The sequence below is a fragment of the Python bivittatus genome, unplaced genomic scaffold, assembly GCF_059951505.1.
Source record: "Python bivittatus isolate LINGU-HERP-01145 unplaced genomic scaffold, Pbiv_v1 ctg000410_np1212, whole genome shotgun sequence".
NCBI lineage: Eukaryota > Metazoa > Chordata > Lepidosauria > Squamata > Pythonidae > Python > Python bivittatus.
This window is the reverse complement of record NW_028277067.1, coordinates 15,960,251-15,979,207: the sequence shown is the minus strand read 5'-3', so window position 1 is coordinate 15,979,207 and position 18,957 is coordinate 15,960,251. Positions and strand designations below refer to the sequence as shown.

At 40.8% G+C, this 18,957-nt stretch overlaps 1 protein-coding gene across 1 annotated transcript; it reads right to left on the bottom strand.

The window, feature by feature from the left end:
• Positions 1-303: 303 nt before the first annotated feature.
• Positions 304-10,758, bottom strand: LOC148215470 (natterin-3-like). The gene is made up of 2 exons (XM_088143600.1): positions 10,577-10,758; positions 304-2,681 (listed from the first exon to the last, which is right to left on the bottom strand). The coding sequence occupies exons 1-2, from the start codon at positions 10,635-10,637 to the stop codon at positions 1,687-1,689; spliced, it is 1,056 nt and encodes a 351-aa protein (XP_087999726.1). The 5' UTR covers positions 10,638-10,758; the 3' UTR covers positions 304-1,686.
• Between the last annotated feature and the right edge of the window lie 8,199 nt (positions 10,759-18,957).

Here is an 18,957-nt window from a genome sequence, read left to right as displayed (position 1 = left end):
CTGGGCGAGGATGAGTTGATAGTGGCATCGGCAAGTTTCATAAAGTGAATAGGTAAAATCAGCACAGAATACTGGAAAGTTCTCTCAGTTCCTATGGAAACAAATGCTTCTAATGTGATGCCCAGTGCTCTTGCAAGCCTCTGCTTTCCCATTTTCTTTTTTATTGTGTGGCCAGAGCTAAAGCTGTAAAGTAAATCAGTCTGATTTTTACACTTTTCAAACTATCACAACAAACTGCAAGAAAGAATGAGGAAAACTTGGTAGTTTTTTTAAAAAGATACCAAAATAATTGTCAGACAAAAATAACGGAAGAACATCCATTTATTTTTAAAAAGCATGGTTCATTTTTAATATTAATTTCCAAGCCAAAATACAATAGATTCTATCACTTCTATATAAGACTCCTATATTATTATAATTTAAGAACAGGAAAATTTACAGCAGGATTAGGAAGAAAGGATAAATCTAAAAGGAAAAAGCCAACTGTGTATCAAGATAGAAATGGACTTAGGTAATTGAAGTCTGATCCATATTTACTTTTACGGAGTTAAATAACAATAACTCCAATGAAGCTTCTTTCTCATGAGGCCCTGGACAATAATGATTTGATAGTGCTATTTGTTTAATGGCAAAAGTCAGTTTCACAAAACAGCATGAAATATAGTTGGAAGGTGATGAGTATCTTCTGGTCAAGCATCGTTTCCAAGACAATAGTGCTCAAGTAAATATTTCTGATATCCAGGTAGCACCCTTCCTCTTGGTAGCACCACTCTCTTCCATGGAGATTGCTTTGCCTTGAACAAAGAAGCATGTTTTGCGTATATACTGAATTGGCACATGTAGAACTAAAGCCTGAGAACAGTTCCTAAGAACTGCTTCCTAGCAAGCTCAGTTCAAAGGGACTCAAGGCTAATTGGTTTCTCGCTGATATCTGTAAGGCAAAAGGTCAGCTCCCTTAGCCTGGTGCAAGTCCCTATCTTTGGATTTCACATAATATGGCCTGCTTGGCACCTTACAGCCTTGACCAAAAAAAAAAAAGATTAGAGCTTTAAATAAATGCATCTCTTCAGGCAGCGGGCTCATCTTCTGAGGGGATAGGAGATAGGAAAAAGAAGACTTTCCTGTCTAATCCAGAAGTCTAATGCAGAAGACCTTTGGGGTGTAGGTGTAGGGAGTAAGGAAGAAGACACTGATGGAAATATCCAAGAACCACTGCCTAGACCAGTGTTTCTCAACCTTGGTGGCTTTCAGATGGGTGGACTTCAACTCCCAGAATTCCCCAGCCAGCATGGCTGGCTGGGGAATTCTGGGAGTTGAAGTCCACCCATCTGAAAGTCGCCAAGGTTGAGAAACACTGTCCTAGACAAAAGGGGCTGAAGCATTTTTTAAGTCCAGAGCAACACATAACATTCAGAAGCAGCTCAGACAGACGCCTCCCTAATTCACTGGAGTTAAGGAGGAGGAGGAGGTAGAGCACAATCAGGCTTGCAAGATTCCATCATTATAGCCTATCTCAATCAAAGTAGTCTTAGCCTCCCTGTGGGGTTGATTTCCAGGTCTGGTCTATCTAGCAGGGCTGACAAAAACCTCAATGTATCCTTTATTAATTTAATGATCCTTAATTAAGTTCTTTTGTATTCTTGCTGCATTCTAATATAGCTAGAAAATCATTTTAGGGAGCCCAATCTATGTATTACATGGGTGAGCATTTGGGATGGGGACACAGCGCTCAACCTGTGACTCTCTTCTTACCCCAACCATATTGTGGCTGACACCTTGGATGGTGGCACTTCGGCTGCTTCCATTGCGGTAATAACGGGTGGCTGTGGCAGTGAAGGGAACCTGTCCTCTTATTTTCGTGCCAGTCACTACCAACTCACAGATGTGGTTAGCAGGGACTTCAACCTCGAGTGTCTCGGAAAATGTGGTCGATTGGCTGTATTTATAACCCTTATTCCAGGTGAAGGTTTTCCCTAATGAAATGCTCCACGATCCTCCTAAGACCCCAGGTATCCCTGCTGTCATGCTAAAGCTCATGTCCTGAGAGATGGACATGCCAACATCCCAGGTATGTTCAGAAGTCACTGTTCCCGACAAAGTGGTGGTCTTCTTCACTGCCCTACAATCTTTATTGGTGAGTTTGCTGAAGGCTAATCTCATGTCTGACTCACTGTAGGATCCCTGGTTTAGCCTGTACCTGACATTGGATATGCTCTGAGAGTGATAGTCTTTCTTAATGGTCAGGACATCATATCTTTTATACCAGTACTCCTTGCCATTATAACCGAGGAAGAAGGCTTGATTTTTACTGTCTACCTTCCCTAATCCATACCTATTTTTACCCACATATAATTTTACATCTGTGCAGGTGTTGATGGAGTTGGATGGGACTCTACCCCATGAACCTCCCTTCCAGATCAGTGATTCAAAGTCCTGTCCATTCACCAAAATCCAAAACTGAGTGGTGGAGCGTTCTTTGTTTCCATATGGGTAATAGCAGTAAGAACCACGGTTGGGACTGTAGAAACCAGCTGCACAGCCTGAAACCTTGCAGGGATATTCCGTCCTACTAGCATAGCTGTTCCAGTAAGCCACAGCTCCGCTGGGGACATAGCCTGGGAACCAAGTCCAGCTCATGGTTGTTCCATGGAAAACACCAGGGCTGCTGCCTTTTGCTTTCCCTGGGAGAAAAAAATGAAAGAGAAATAAAGGAAATCAGCTTTGAAGAAATATGGTTATTTTCTATATCTGACATAGCTGTTCCAATGACACACAGCTACGTTGGGGACAGATCCCACAAACCAAGTCCAGCTCATAGTAGTTTCATAGAAAACACTAACATTTCTACTAGAATGTTAGATATTGTCGTTTTCACTTTAGCACTATTGCTTTCATCTGAAAAGAGAAAAATATATCAATTACATTTTATGAAGTAGATAGATAGATAGATAGATAGATAGATAGATAGATAGATAGATAGATAGATAGATAGATAGATGATCGATAGAGGTATGGAGTGGCTAGATAGTGTAGTGGTTAGAGCACTGACCTTTGACACGGGAGACTGGGGTTTGAATCCCAGCTGGTACCTACCTTACCAGTAGGGGTCCTTGGGCAAAGACCCCCAAACCTTCACCTGCCTACCTCGAATATGAGAGTGACACAAACTAAGAGAGTCATGCCAGCTTAGATGTTGTCCAGATTAACAAGGTCTGTGCCAGATGTTGGGGAACCAGGATAATCTGACAATAAGTGGTCTACTGGAACAAACCATACATGGACGAGACAAGAGAACCTGGAATTGATGGAATGTTACTACAACAGTAGACCTAATGAGAGGGGATATATGAAACGTATGAGGGAACTGTGGATGGACAGAAGACCTACATCCACACTCACTGAGAAACAGCTAGTTACCCAATCCTTCAATATCGTGAAGAGGAACCTGCTCTCACAACTTGAAATAGACCAACTACACATTACATCTTGGACTCAAGAAGACCCAGAAGAACAACTGGATGTGTAGCCAACACCTGAAGTCACTGCCATCCCCTCCATTACGGACCACAGAGCTGATATGAGTCATAAAGTCATGGATAAACAGGCTATGGTCAACCCTCGAGACCTATTACCAAGGCTCAGTGGAGAAGTACCATCAGATAGTATACTAGAAGATGCTAATAGAGCCCTCACAACAATCCCTACTAGCACCATAAGTCAAACCAATGAACTGGTATATGCTACAGCCACTGTAATCCTGGAAATGCCTGGCTACACGATCAAGAACAGCAGTACATACCCCCCCCTCCCCTGGAAAATGAGGTTGGAGGCTAAGATCAAGGCAACTCAGAGATAAGTTAGTCAGCTGGTGGAACACAGAAGGGTGTGGAAATTAAGGATAGGACTCGGCTACTGAAAAAATACAGGGGCCCGATTCCATCTGAAGCCCTGAAGACTGCTAAACAAAGGCTCATAGCACTGGCTACCAGGCTAAGGAGATACACTAGAGAAGCAGAGGTCAAGAAGATAAATGCCCTGTTCTCCAAAGAACCATCCAAGGTGTACTCCAACTGTAGTGCAACAACACAGTAACAGCAGAACAACTAGCAGCAGAAACTGAACAGTACTGGAAGAACACATGGAAGAAAGTTAAGAACATAGCAGCAGGCTCCCACCCAGACTGACTAATACAAAGAAGGATGGTACTAATTATGAAAGATCCCCTACAACTACGATCCAACTACCAGCCAATAATCTGACTCCCTATAACATGGAAAGTCCTATCAGGCATCCTAGCCACCAAGCTACAGGACCATGTGGGCCAGTACATGAGCACAGCTCAGAAAGGCATTGGGAACAACACCAGAGGCTCAAAACACCAGTTGCTCATAGATCGAGCAGTCGCCTGAGACTCAGGGTCTAGGCAGACCAATCTGAGCACAACCTGAATTGACTCCAGGAAAGCCTACGACCCAATGCCATACACATGGATCTGTGAAGGTCTGGCACTATACAAAGTCACAGGACACTAAGGACCTTCCTCAAGAACTCAGTGGGACTGTGGAAGACAACACTGAGGTCAACTCAAGACAGCTCGCACAACTGGCCATCAAGTGCGGCATGTATCAAGATGATGCACTGTCCCCACTGCTGTTCTGCATAGGCTTGAACCCCCTCAGTGAGATAATCACAAGGACTGAATATGGATACAAGTTCAAGAGTGGAACTACCATCAGCCACCTCCTCTACTTGGATGACATCAAGCTGTGTGCTAAGAGTGAATGAGACATCGACTTGTTGATCCACCTGACATGGAACTACAGTGAGGACATTGGGATGTCATTCAGACTGGAGAAGTATGGCCAGATGGTAGTAAAAAGAGGGAAGGTAGTTAAGACTGATGGGGTGAAACTACCAGTAGGCAACATAGCAGACATACAGCTATGTTCAGCTACAAGTACTTTGGTATCCCACAGTCACATGGGAACCACAATGAGGAGGCAAGGAAGACAGCAACATCCAAGTACCACCAAAGGATAAGACAGGTCCTGAAGATCCAGCTCAATGGGAAGAACAAGATCCATGCCATCAACATGTATGTCCTGCCAGTCATCAGATACCCTGCTGGTATAGTGAGCTGGCCAAAGGAGTACATGGAGGCTGCTGATGTGAAGACCCGGAAGCTTCTTACAAATTACGGAGGTTTCCAACCCAAGTCCAACACCCAGAGACTGTATACCAGCCGGAAAGAAGGTGGGTGGAGTCTGGTGACTGTCAAGACCACTGTCCTAGATGAAACACAGAGCATCCAGGAGTACGTTAGTAAGATGGCACCCAAAGGTGAGCTGCTGAGAGAATGCCTGAGGCAGCAGCAGACATGGGAGGAAGTTCAAACAGAGGAAGTGCCATGGCAAGACAAAACCCTGCATGGGATATACCATCAACAGATAGCTGAGGCGCCTGACACTGGGAAATCCTACCAGTGGTTGGAAAGGGCTGGACTAAAAGACAGCACTGAGGCATTGATGATAGCAGCACAAGAACGGGCACTAAGCACCAGATCCATAGAAACAGGGGCCTACCACACTAGACAGGACCCAAGCTGCAGGTTGTGCTAAGAGGCCTCAGAGACAGTCCAACACATAATGGCAGGGTGTAAGATGCAGACACGAACACCATACACTGAACGGCACAGCCAAGTAGCTGGCATTGTGTACAGGAACATCTGCACAGTATATGGGCTACACCTTCCCAAGTCCAGATGGGAGATTCCACAGAAGGTCATGGAGAATAACAGGACTAGATCCTGTGGGACTCCAGATCCAGATGGACAGGCAGGTACTAGCTAACCAACCAGACATCGTGGTGGTAGACAAGGACCAGAAGACAGCAGTGGTGAGAGATGTGGCAGTGACAAGTGGCAGCAACATCAGGAAGAAGGAGTATGAGAAGATGGAGGGCCTGAAGGAGGAACTAGAGAAGATGTGGAAAGTAAAGACCAAAGTGGTCCCAGTGGTGGTAGGAACACTCAGGGCTGTGACTCCTAAGCTGGGAGAGCGGCTCCAACAGATGCCAGGAACAACATCAGAGTTCTCTGTCCAGAAAAGTGCAGTGCTATGAACACTAAGACACTGTGCAGAACCCTCAAACTCCCAGGCCTCTGGTAGAGGGCCCGAGATTGAGGAAGACACATACCACTCATAGGGGTGAGAAGGGAATTTTTTTATAGGAAATTTATTCAGACATAATAAATCTGTAATGACAAAGTTTTCTGGACAACAGTCCACTTCATCAGATACAACAAATATTATACCCAGAAAAATTATCTACACAATGTATGGATAAAATTTGAGTCAAATAAATAAGAATTCAGAATAAAAGAATTCATTAATGAGATTAAGTACATATAGTAGAAATATCAGAAGAAAATTCAAAAATACATCAAGGAGGTACAAATACTTAGCACAGCAGCAGAAGTATAATAGGATTATATGGTCTTTCGGTCATTCCCTGTAATATAACTTTTCTTAGATAATTATAATAAATATACGTTATATAATTCGTCCTCTGTATTGTGTCTACTTTAGAATCTCTGCCCTGCACGTTTCCCTTCATTTACAATGGGAAATCCTACTCTGCCTGTACAAAGGATGGTGCCTCTGATGGCCAACTATGGTGTGCCACAACTGCTGACTATGAAAGGACAGTAAATGGAAAGCATGTGCTCTTCAAGGTGGGAAATCTGGTGCTGGTCATTTGTAGGAGGAATTTTGTTTAGGGTGGCGCAAGTGTGTGCACTTCCTATCAACCTGGGAGGAAGAAGAAAGATTTCTGCAAGAGGTTTTAGGGCTGGTTGACTAAGTGAGGATCCTACCCCTACAAACCAATCAACAAACAAGCAAACAAACCAATATATCAGCTATCTTTTAAATAACAACATACATTCCACTGAAAAATTGTATGTGAGTATCGAGGGCTGTGTGCAGATCTATATAAAAGTTAAACCCACCTCTTCACTTGCTCTTGTTGCGTCCGCTGAGCAAAAGCGCGCCAAAAGTTGTTTTTCATACTTCACCCCCCATCGCGCCAGTGACTGTGCTATAGAGATTGAGCCTGGGGCTAAATTTCCAAGGAAGAAAATGTATGCTATGACACCCAAAGAGTTGGAAGCCTTGCGGGAGTTCATTGATAAGAATCTAAAGAGTGGCTTTGACTGCACCGAGGAAGATGTCGCCCAAGCAAATGAGATGGGCACAATATTTTCACCAATTTAACTTCTCCCTGAAGTACATTCCTGGAGGAAAAAATTTTCTGGTGGAAGCCCTGTCTCGACTGTCTCAACATAACAGCAAGCGGGAGGAGGTGGTCGCTCCTGTAATTCCATGTGCCCAAGCAGCCCTAAGAGTGGTCACTAGAGCTCAGAGGAAAAGGGGTGAAGAACAACCAGAAGGAGAGTTGTTGAAAAAATTAAATGCCCGGATTGCTCAGGATGATTGGTTTAAAAACAACAGCAAATTGCTAGTGAACAAACAAGGGGCATGGGGGTGGCAAGATAAGATGTATGTCCCTGCAGATGCTAGAAAGTGGGTCTTGCAAAGAAGTCATGACAGCAAAACAGCTGGGCACTTTGGTTTTGTGAAAACATTACATCTACTCAGGCGTCAATTTTGCTGGCCAACAATGAGGAAAGATGTAGGGGAATATGTAGCTACATGCCCCACGTGTGCAATGGCCAAAAGGAGGGGGGGGCAAACCAATGGGGCTTCTACAGACAGTAGCAAACCCAGGCGTTCCTTGGAAGCAAATTTCCATGGACTTTATTGTAGACCTGCCTGAAAGCAACAAAAAGACAGTCATTTGGGTAGTTACAGACCTTTTTTCCAAACAAGCACATTTTGTGGCATGCCAATCCCTTCCATCAGCCCCCAAACCTGGCTAAGTTATTTATACAGCATGTCTACCGAGCTCATGGTGTCCCAGAACGAGTAATTTCGGATCGCGGGGTCCAGTTTACCGCCAAGTTCTGGAGGGCATTCCTAAAACTACTGGGGGCATCGCAAGGCTTGAGTTCGGGGTTCCACCCCCAAACGGCGGGATCCTGTAAACGTCTGAACTCAGTGCTAGAACAATATTTGAGATGTTTCATTAACTACCAACAAGACAATTGGGATGAGCTGTTACCTTTTGCTGAAGTAGCTTTAATAATGCATTGCACCAAACCACTGGCCTCACCCCTTTTAAAATAGCTACAGGACAGGACTTTGTACCTATCCCAGAACTACCTAAACAGTCCACTCAAGTCACTTCCATTGATGAATGGGTCCAACAAATGACACAAGTGTGGCCTCAGATTACTGCATCATTGAAGGAGGCCAGAGCAACGTACAAGAAATTTGCAGATGCTAAGAGAACCTCAGAAAAGACTGGAAAGTAGGCGATAAGGTTCTTTTATCTACCAAGCATCTTAAATCATTACAACCTTCCAGAAAGCTCACTCCAAAGTTCGTAGGTCCATTTGTTATTGATAAAGTAATTAATCCAATTTCACTACGATTACAGATGCCTGCTACATTTAAAAGAATCCATCCAGTGTCCCACTGCGACCTGCTTAAACCCTACAAAGAGTCGTCTCAATGGCATCCCTCCCCTGGGCCTCCTAAGCCAATGATGGTTGAAGGAGAACAACATTTTGAAGTTAAAGAAATACTGGACAGTAGAAAACATAGAGGGGGGGTTCAATTTTTAATTCAGTGGAAACATTTTCCTAAATCAATGGCTGAATGGGTTGACAAGAAACATGTAAAGGCTCCGCATTTAGTTAAAATTTTTTATAAAGTTTATCCTACAAAGCCTTAACAATTAGAATTGTTATTGTGTTATGTTTCTCTTTGTTTTTCATTTTTTAGAGTGAAGAAGAGGAATCATCTGACTGACATCCTCACTTGTGGAGGGGCAGCATGTCAGAATCCTCGCAAGATTTTATAATAGATTGTTATATGGCTAGTTTAGAAATTGCTTAGCTAGTTTAGAAATTGCTTTTTACATGCTGTGGTTCTGCCATTGTAAAAGGGGGAGAGAAAGAATGAGAAACCGTTAAAACCAGATGGCTCCTTATCACAGGCACTGGAATGTGCAAGGTCGTACCAGCGAGGGAATCAGAAGACCAAGAACTAAGGGTGGTGAAGGGTTGGGTAAAGTAAGAAAAACAACTTTTGGCACGCTTTTGCTCAGTCTTAGCAATGCTTTGGAAATGTACACTTATTCTCAATAAATGAACTTTCTTTTGAATCAATATTGGTTGCAAGGAAAGTTACTGGATTTGGGATCAACAGGTGGCTGCTCGTTACACTGGTCTTTTTAGTCACATTGTAGTAGATCTTTTTTTGTATTTTTTATATCTTTTCTTTCTTTATATGTATCTTGGATTTATGTTAATGTACTGTAGTTTCCTGATATTGCTTGAAATAAAAAAGAAAAAGAAAAACGAAAAAAAATATTTAAAATCCTCTTATTCACTGTATGTATTTGAGCCCAAAGTCATGGAGAAAATCTATGTGGCTGCTAGGAGTTGAAAATGACCTGATGATGGCACATAATCAATCAATCAATCAATCAAACATTGACTTTGTATGTTCACTCTCTGGCATTTGTCCAATCTCAGCCTGACATTTCAGAGAGCTTCTTCCGTAACACAGAAGCCATAGGATCAGGTTTGAGTAGGTTGGATAGAGAGTGGTTTCCTATATATACAACTTCTCAAGCGCTGTTTAGCCAATCATTCAAATTAAAAGAAAGAAAAGGGCAGGGATTATCAAGTCCACTGGCCTTACCGCCACACCGTCCCTAGCACTGTGGGCAGCCTTCATGGGTACAGCTGAACACAGACAGGCTCCCACCTGAATTATTTGTACCTGCCATCGTAGACTCACACAGAGAAGGCAAGACAATTATTTTGCCATGGAAAACAAACATCACCGCTTTTGTGAGACATTTACAAAGATGGGGAAGTTGAGTTCATGTGAATCTTTGCAAACAGTCTGAAGGAACAGACCCCTTCTTGCTCTTGATTGCAAAGATGACTCAAATTTCATTTCACATTCCACTCAAATCAACAACCAGGAGAGTCCTCTTCTGCCAGCTCTAACCCTGCACTGCTTATTGCATCTCCGTTCCTGCAGCCTTTGATTTCTGGAGACGGTATGGATTTGGACAGCTCAAAAGTGATAGGCAATTTTTGTCCAATTTCCAACCTTCTCTTTTTAGCTTAGGCTGTTGTGAAGGTGGGCAGATTGCAGATTTAGAGGACTCCAAAAACATATTTGCGGGCAGCACTTTAGCTATGAGCCTGTATATTCTAGTCTTTTTATTTGTAAAAGGGCTGAATCCTTGTGATACAAGCTATCTCCACATTCTTCGTTCTAGAAGCCTTGATTATATCCTTCTTAAGTTGCCTTTTCCCCCTTTTGGCACAAATAAAATTCTATGTTCAGTTGGAAGTCCGTTCAGGATATAAATGAGTGATATCCTACGAGCACAAGTTAAAGAAAGCTGAAATAATACAGGAAATGTTACTTACCCTCATTGGTTATTAGCAAAGGTAGTTGAGCACAGAACAGGAAGATAAGTAGAGAAGCCATCTTTTCCTCCTTAATGCAGACCAACTGGTGGATGAATGCACAGTTCACTTCTTCCTCTCTCCAACCTTTGATTTTTACGCAGAAACCAGGGACTGAGTAGATAGCAAGGTAACTTTGTACCTATCTAGGATGATACAAATTATCACTTGATTGCCAAGAGTTTGTACTACTGAGTAATATAGCCACCACGCCTTCGCCTTTGTGATAATAAAGATAAGAAGAGTTACAGCAATACTTTTTCCAGGGGCAACATAAGGCTATGAAAGCTGAATACTGAGAAACAGCAAAATAAGTACTTAAAAATTATGGATTTGGAGGGGGTTGAAGATTGGGTATTAGAATTGTCAATCAGAACTTGGTAATGAAGGGAACTTGCATGGAGCTTTCGACCTTCAGTTTGCCCTGAAGATAAATATGCTTAAGCTGATGCACCAAGCAAAGTCTGGGAAAGGAGGGCACTCCCCCACTGCACCCTTAACTTGCCCCTGTCCTATGCTGATGCCAGCTGGGCCCTAAGCCAGTTTAAGAAAACTCTCTGCAGATTGGTGAGCTTTGGCACAGCTGCCAGCTGTTTAGTCTAGATTGCCCACTACCACAGACTGCCACTGGACAATTGACCTGCATGCTGGGAATGCAACTGCCAATTTTTTTATCTGGGTGGGTCTTATTCAACATATATACTTTTTGAAAAACATAATACTCCCTGCAAATTTAAAGCATTAGAATGCACACCTATGCACACACAGTAACTGGCTTTAAAGGAAAGGTTTCTTTCTTGCGTGTTCCCAGCTCTGGGTCCCTAATCTCTGTGCAACTATTCCTCCAGAAGCACTGCAGTAACACGATAGCTAGAACATTTGCTTGGCATGCTACAGATTGCTCAATCTCACAAGTGAGCAGAGGCACCTTTTTAACAACTGCTATTCTGATTTCCTTCAGCTGTTTTCTTAAACAGTGGCAATTACTTGGCCATCCTTGCCTGCAAGCTAAGCAGGGTCAGATGTCATTGGTATTGGGTGGGAGACCACCAGGAAATTAGAAGGCTGTAGACTAGACTGTGAAGTAAAACACACGCAGATCCCCAAAGAAGGCAATGACATTCAACTGCATGCAATATATTGTTGCCAAGAAAATTGCATGTCTTTTATCCCACTTTGACTTTGCTCAGTTCCACATGGCAACCTAATTGCAAACCTAATGCTCCCACCTCCTGTTTTCCCCACAACAACCCTGTGATGTGAGTGGGCTGACCGAGAGTGACTGGACCACAGTCACCTACTGGCTTTCATGCCTAAGGGAGGACTGGAACTCACAGCCTCCTGGTTTCTAGCCCAGCTCCTTAGCAACCACACCAGTTGAAATGTGGCCACTGAAAAGCAGTAATCATTGTTCAGGTCATGAGGCTGCATGTCATTAAACATTACGAGCATTTGGAAACATAAAGGAAAAGTCTTCAGAACAAACACTGAAAAGTGAAAGAGGAGAAGATGGCAATCATCCACAGCTTAGGGCTTCTTGGTTTTTTCATGTGGACCCTCACAGCTACATGCTCAGCTTCACACCAAAGATATGCACGTCATGGCCTCATCCAGTGCTCAATAACTTGCACAGTTCCCTTATATGAAAGTTTCCTACAGTGGAGCTACTGAAATGTGCTTGACCTTTTAAAAAATCAGATTCCATTTCATGTGTAATGATAGTCCATATCCTATCCAATGAGAGGGAGGGAGGAAGAATACTGTATAAAATCCATGGAGATTCAGGTCTTGCCAAGATGAACATATGTAGAAAAATGCTTAAAAGCCTTAGTGAGGAGAGACAAGGAAATTCTATTCAAGACTCAGGGGGAAGGGAGGAATAACCGAGATGAATAGGCAATATTCCACGAGCAGCATCTAGTTCATTGCTAGAAATCGAAGATGGATTAGAAATCGAAATTCTACTATTGTGTGATTTTCTAATGGGAACCAATTGCTGTAGAAGTGTTGGGGCAAAAGCTCTGCAGTTAGCTTAACTGGACTCTTTGCTCGTGTTTTGCTTTGTGTTTACAACTAGTAGCTACTACGCTTTGTTCTTTGGAATAGAGATGGGATAGGAGAAACAAGTCTGACTTTGGCAAGTACCAAAATGTTAGTGTTGAACAATTCGTTCTTGGGGGTTGAATACTATTTTAAAAATTGCTACTGCCTGCCTCTGTATCTATATACTCTTTTCAGTTATCCCCAAGGACTGATATATTAAAAGCTGGAACTTAGTGTGGCAGGAAACAGGGAGCATTATGGAAAATATTCATTGCTTTTTTAAAAAAAAAAAATTACAGGTATTTAAAAAGCTGTGTACATTTTAAAAAGGCTGGAAAAGATTTCTGACTACTGTTATGGATGGAAGTTGTTGTTCAGTCGTTAAATCATGTCCGACTCTTCGTGACCCCATGAACCATATCACGCCAGGCCTTCCTGTCCTTCACTGCCTCCTTGAGTTTGCTCAGTTTCATGCTCATTGCTTCAGTGATGCTCTCTAACCATCTCATCCTCTGCCGTCCCCTTCTCCTTTTGCCTTCAATCTTTCCCAGCATCAGGGTCTTTTCCAAAGAGTCCTCTCTTCGCATTAGGTGACCAAAGTATCTGAGCTTGAGCTTCACTATCAATCCTTCCAATAAGCAGTCAGGGTTGATTTCCTTTAAGATTGACTGGTTGGACCTCCTAGCAGTCCAGGGCACTCTTAAGAGTCTTCTCCAGCACCACAGTTCAAAGGCATCAATTCTTCGGCGCTCAGCCTTCTTTATGGTCCAGCTCTCACAGCCATACATTACTACTGGAAAAACCATAGCTTTGATTATGCGGATCTTTGTCAGCAAGGTGATGTCTCTGTTTTTTAATATGCTGTCTAGGTTTGCCATAGCTTTCCTCCCAAGGAGCAAGTAACCAAGGCAGTTTCATACAGGGTGAGAGAGTCCTTCAGAGCCCTTCTGACACTAACTGCTGAAAATTATCAATAAAGTTTCCCAACATTTTGAGATAAAATGAAAAAAAGTATAAATCCACATTAGGCATCCGCAGTTTAAAAAGGAAAAGAAAACACACCAATTACCCCACACACACACACTGCAAACAGGAAGAAAATCCCATTTGCATGCAAGTTGTATCATCACCCCACCTACCGAACCCCTCCCTCCAAAATAGTTAAGCATAACACTCAGCCATAAGAGGCTCCCCACCTCTACCCCAGTCCTGTGTTTCAGCTTCTGAACATAGAGGCCTGCAACTCCAAACCACATCCCTCGTTGCTCTTTTGAATGGAGACGTGAACAGTAAACGTAGTTTAGTCAGACTAAGGAAGTTTTGTATATGACAATGGCTTGAAAACCAGTGCCCCAGCTGATGGGTATATTGCTAAAGAAGAAATTGCTGAGGAATCACTCCTCCAATGATAACATCAACTGGCTTGCAATTGCTCTGCGTTACACATCTTATGCCTTTCAAACGTCCTGTAATGGTAATCACCATCGCCCTCATTATAAGGATATTACCAGGGCTATCACTCACTCTAGCCCAAGGCCTGAAAAAAGCCCTCTTTCACAGACCAGTGCCATCTTGTGGCCTGCCCAGGGTCTACAAATTTACTCTTTATATTTTTCTGTTGAAGATTCTTTTAAGTCTGTATTCATGATTTGTATATTTCTCCATTTTATCTCCTTGGCTATGGAATTTTGATAGGGTAAAAAGGGATTTTTACATTTTCCTCTTATCCTTCTTATGAATAAACTTTGATCTGGGATATCTCTTGTGAAATTGGTCAGTTTCCCAGGAAGGGGGAGACAGGACTCGATTTATTTATTTTATTCTGCAAATTGATATGGCTGCCCATTTTAATCAAATAACTCTGGGTGGCTGAAAAAGCATAAAAACAAGACCATATATATAAAAACAGTAAAATGACCAATAAAAGATGACACGGAAAATAATCATCTCCTCAATCAATGCAGAGCAAATACACAAGCCTAGATGCATACCTCAATGCTATATGGCAAGAAGGTAGTACTACCCAAATTATTTCATTTTCGCCATGTAATCTCCACAGTTTACATGTAATCACACAGCACAGCTTGGGAAAACCCTCACTCTCTCACACACTGGGGCTGGAAGTACACCAGGTAAGGCACCTCCCAAAAGATGCAGTAGGTGCTGGCAGCAGAAATTACCCTAATGGAGGAGGCAGGGCCGGAGTATGTAGACCCAGCGGGCTTCTAGAAGAAAACTTTTGAAACTCTCAGATTTCAAAATGGTCTCAACCATTCCACAACAACTGAGTTGGGCCCATGTTTAGACAGTAAGGTCTGGTCTCCAAGTGTTTGTGGACAGACGGCTGTGAAGTCCCAAAGGAAAATAAGCTAGCTTTGCTTTATGTATAGATGACAGTTCTTCCCACAATGGCTTCTGGTTATACTGTATGCTCTGAAAAGAAGCTATAGCCAAGCAGCCAAAATCTGATTGTACTGCAGCTAAAATGTGATGGGATGGAATTATGAAAGCCAAACTCAAGGAGATAAGCATTTTCTTAGCTCACCAGAACCGTATGCGAGGAACAAGAGGATGAGTAAAGGTCATCTGGTAAATTAGTGGTAATGGTATTTATTTTTATCTTATTTATTTATTTTATTAATTGTATAAGCCCCCAGTTCCATTACAGTGCTGAGTAGCATATAGTATACAAATTTTAAATAAAACAAGTCACCCAATACAAAAAAGAATGTCTGAAGAAAAGGACCACCGACACACGCCAGAAACCCACAGGGGACCTATCACTCACCCTAGCCCAAGGCCTGAGAAAAGTGCCGGGTCTTAAGGGTAGTCTAAATAAGGTCAGGATGGGGATTATACGAATCTTGGGGGAGGGGGGTATCATTGCAGAGGACAGGTGTGACAGCCCTTCTGTAGGTTGTTCACAATCAGGTGACTAAGGGCCTCTGTCTCCAGCCCAGAAAGGACATATGGGTGACCCCTTGGGATTGCTACTTCCAGAACTAAGCGATTGCACAATTGTAGAGGAAAAACGAGAGAGGGTGACCAGCTTCCTTCTTGTCTAATATGTCTTTTTTTTTTTTTTATATATATTTTTTATTTTTTACAACAAACACATACAAACAATAACATAAAAAACATTAAAAAAAACCATCTTCCATTTTAAACCGTGTGTCAGCCAGTTACCAATCATTTGTGCCATCCTTTCATAGTCTTCACTCATCATTTATATAAAATCTCATGTCATCTATCTAACATATATTTATATATTTATCAATTATCAATTATTATTCATTTGTTACTAGTCTATAACATCAGCTTTCATAATAAGATTTATATCATTTTTATCCATTGATTATATATATATATATATATAGTAATTTATATCAGTTTGTCAAGTTTCTATTATATAATTTGCTGATCTATTACATTACTATATCTTTTCATCCAACCATTGATAAAACAGATCCCATATCATATAGAATTGTTTATCTTCTTGCTCTCTAATTTCAAATGTTAATTTACTCATCTCTGCACATTCCATAATTTTCTTAATAACTTCCTCCTGCATAGGTACTTTTTCATTTTTCCAGTTTTTAGCAAATACAATTCTAGCCGCTGTCAAAACATTTACAATCAAATATTTCAGTTCTTTACTATATGTTTCAGGTATAATTCCTAATAGAAATGTCTCTGGTTTAAAGTCTATATGTTGTTTTGTCATTTTTCCAACCATGTGTGGATTTTAATCCAATATCTTTTAGCTTCTGGACATGTCCACCACATATGGTAATATGTACCGGGCTTCTGATGACACTTCCAACATTTATCAGACTTGTTCTTATACATTCTCGCAATCCTTGCTGGAGGTAAATGCCACCTATAAAACATCTTATACAAGTTTTCTTTATATGCAGTTGACATTGTCATTTTATAGTTTTGAGACCATAGTTTTTGCCACTTCTCTAAATCAATTCCATATCCAAAATTTTTCCCCCATGCAATCATTGTATCTTTAACCTGTTCTTCCTCCATCTTAAATTCTAGTAAATGTCCATAAAGTTTTTTAATCACCTTTTCATCAGTGCCCATCAAAATTTTATCTAAAACAGTCAGCTCATCATAGATACCTTCTGTTTTAAAATCTTTATCAAATCTAGATTGTATTTGCAAATATGAAAACCAGTTCATTTTTATACCTTGTTCTTCTAACGCTTGCATAGTTTTAAGTTCACCCTTTTCATTCAATATCTCAGTATATCTAACTGTTTGTTCCTTTTTATATGTTATTGGATAAGAAAAAGCTTCAATAGTGGATATCCATCGTGGAACTTTTAAATAATATTGTCTTCTTATCTTCTCCCAGTTTAAAAACAATGCCTCTCGAATATAGTGCCTTCTAAAGTAGCCCTGTGTTTTCGTTCCCTTATACCATAAGAAAGCATGCCAGCCCAACAACAGGTCATGTCCCTCTAAAGTCAATAGTCTATTATTTCTTAAAGTTATCCAGTCCTTTACCCACATCAGATTTGTCGCCTGATAGTATAATTCCCAGTTAGGCAAGGCAAACCCACCTCTTACTCTTGCATCTTGTAGTAATTTAAGCTTTATTCTTGCTTTTTTGCCCTGCCAGATATATTTCAATACAATTTTATTTAAATCATCAAAAAACTCTTTCCCTAAACGAATTGGAATTGTCTGGAATAAATATAATATCCTAGGCAATATATTCATCTTAATAGTGGATATTCTCCCAGTCATTGATAATTGTAAATTCTCCCATTTTGTCAGATCTATTACAATCTGTCGTTTAAGTTTAAGATAATTATCCTCCTTCAATGTACTACATCTTGGTGTAATGTATATCCCTAGGTATTTAACCCTGTTTGTAACCTGTATTTCCAAGACTTCTTCCAATTCTTTCTTTTGCCTTGCTAGCATATTCTTTGTTAATATCTTTGTTTTGTCTTTATTTATTTTTAGTCCTGCTACTTTTCCATATTCTTCTATCTTTTCAACTAATTTAGGTGCTGTTTCCAGTGGGTCCTCTAGTATAAATACTAGGTCATCTGCAAAAGCTTGCAATTTGTACTCTTCCTTTTTAATCTTCATTCCTTTTATTTCTTTCTCTTCTCTTATATTCCTGTTCAACACTTCTAGTGTTAAGACAAACAACAAGGGCGATAGTGGACAACCTTGTCTCGTCCCTTTTGTTATGTCTATCTGTTCTGTTAAATCTCCATTTATCATGATTTTTGCAGTCTGTTTATGATATATTGTTTCAATGGCTTGGGTAAATTTTCTACCAAAGCCCATTTGTTCCAGTTGCAGTAGCATAAATCGCCAATTCACGTTGTCAAAGGCTTTTTGTGCGTCTAAAAATATCAGGGCCATTTGCTTTTCAGGGTGTGCCTCATAGTATTCCAGTGTGTCCAGAATTACTCTCATGTTGTCTTTAATTTGTCTCTTTGGCAAAAATCCGTTTTGATCGGCATGGATAAAATTATTTAAATATCTTTTTAGTCTTTCTGCCAATATTGAAGCAAAAATTTTATAATCTGAATTTAGTAGAGATATAGGTCTATAATTTTTAACCTGTTGTGGGTCAGTGTCCTCCTTTGGTATAAGTGTAATATATGCTTCAGTCCATGTTTGGGGTATCCTCTTCTTTGTCATAACTTCATTCATAACTTCCAATAGTTGAAGGCTCAATATGTCCTGGAAGGTTTTGTAAAATTCCACTGGCAGCCCATCTGGACCCGGGGCTTTCCCGACATTCTGCTTTTTAGAGCTTCTGTTAGTTCCATCATAGTTATATTCCCCTCTAACATTATTTCAATGTCTTTAGGTATCTGAGGTAATTTCGCTTTCTGTAAATGTTGTCTTACTTCTTCTTCTTGTACATTCTCTTGATAGTACAATTTTCCATAGTAATCTTGTATAATTTTTTTCTTGTCCTCATTACCAAAGCAGATCTGTCCTTCTTCATTTATCAATTGATTAATCCTTTTTGATTCTCTCTCTTTTCTCAGTTTATAAGCTAACCATCTACCTGGTTTATTTGCATCTTCAAAATAATTCTGTTTAGCACTTCTAATTTTTTGTGCCAGCTCCTCCTTTTCCATTAATCCCATTTTATGTTTAATTAAATCCATTTTAGCTTTAATATCTTTTTTGCGGGGATTTCTGTAACTCTTCTTCCAATTTTTTATGGTCATCCTCCAATAGTTTAAAAGTCTTTTTCTGCGTTATGTTTCTTTTCCTTGTATAATCTATTATTAAACCTCTTGTATAAGCCT

Coding starts and splice junctions, on each gene's coding strand:
- LOC148215470 (XM_088143600.1), bottom strand. CDS start 10,637: ATGGCTTCTCTACTTATCTTCCTGTTCTGTGCTCAACTACCTTTGCTA. Junction 2,682..10,576: donor TTTGCTAATAACCAATGAGG/GTAAGTAACATT, acceptor TTTTTCTCCCAG/GGAAAGCAAAAGGCAGCAGC.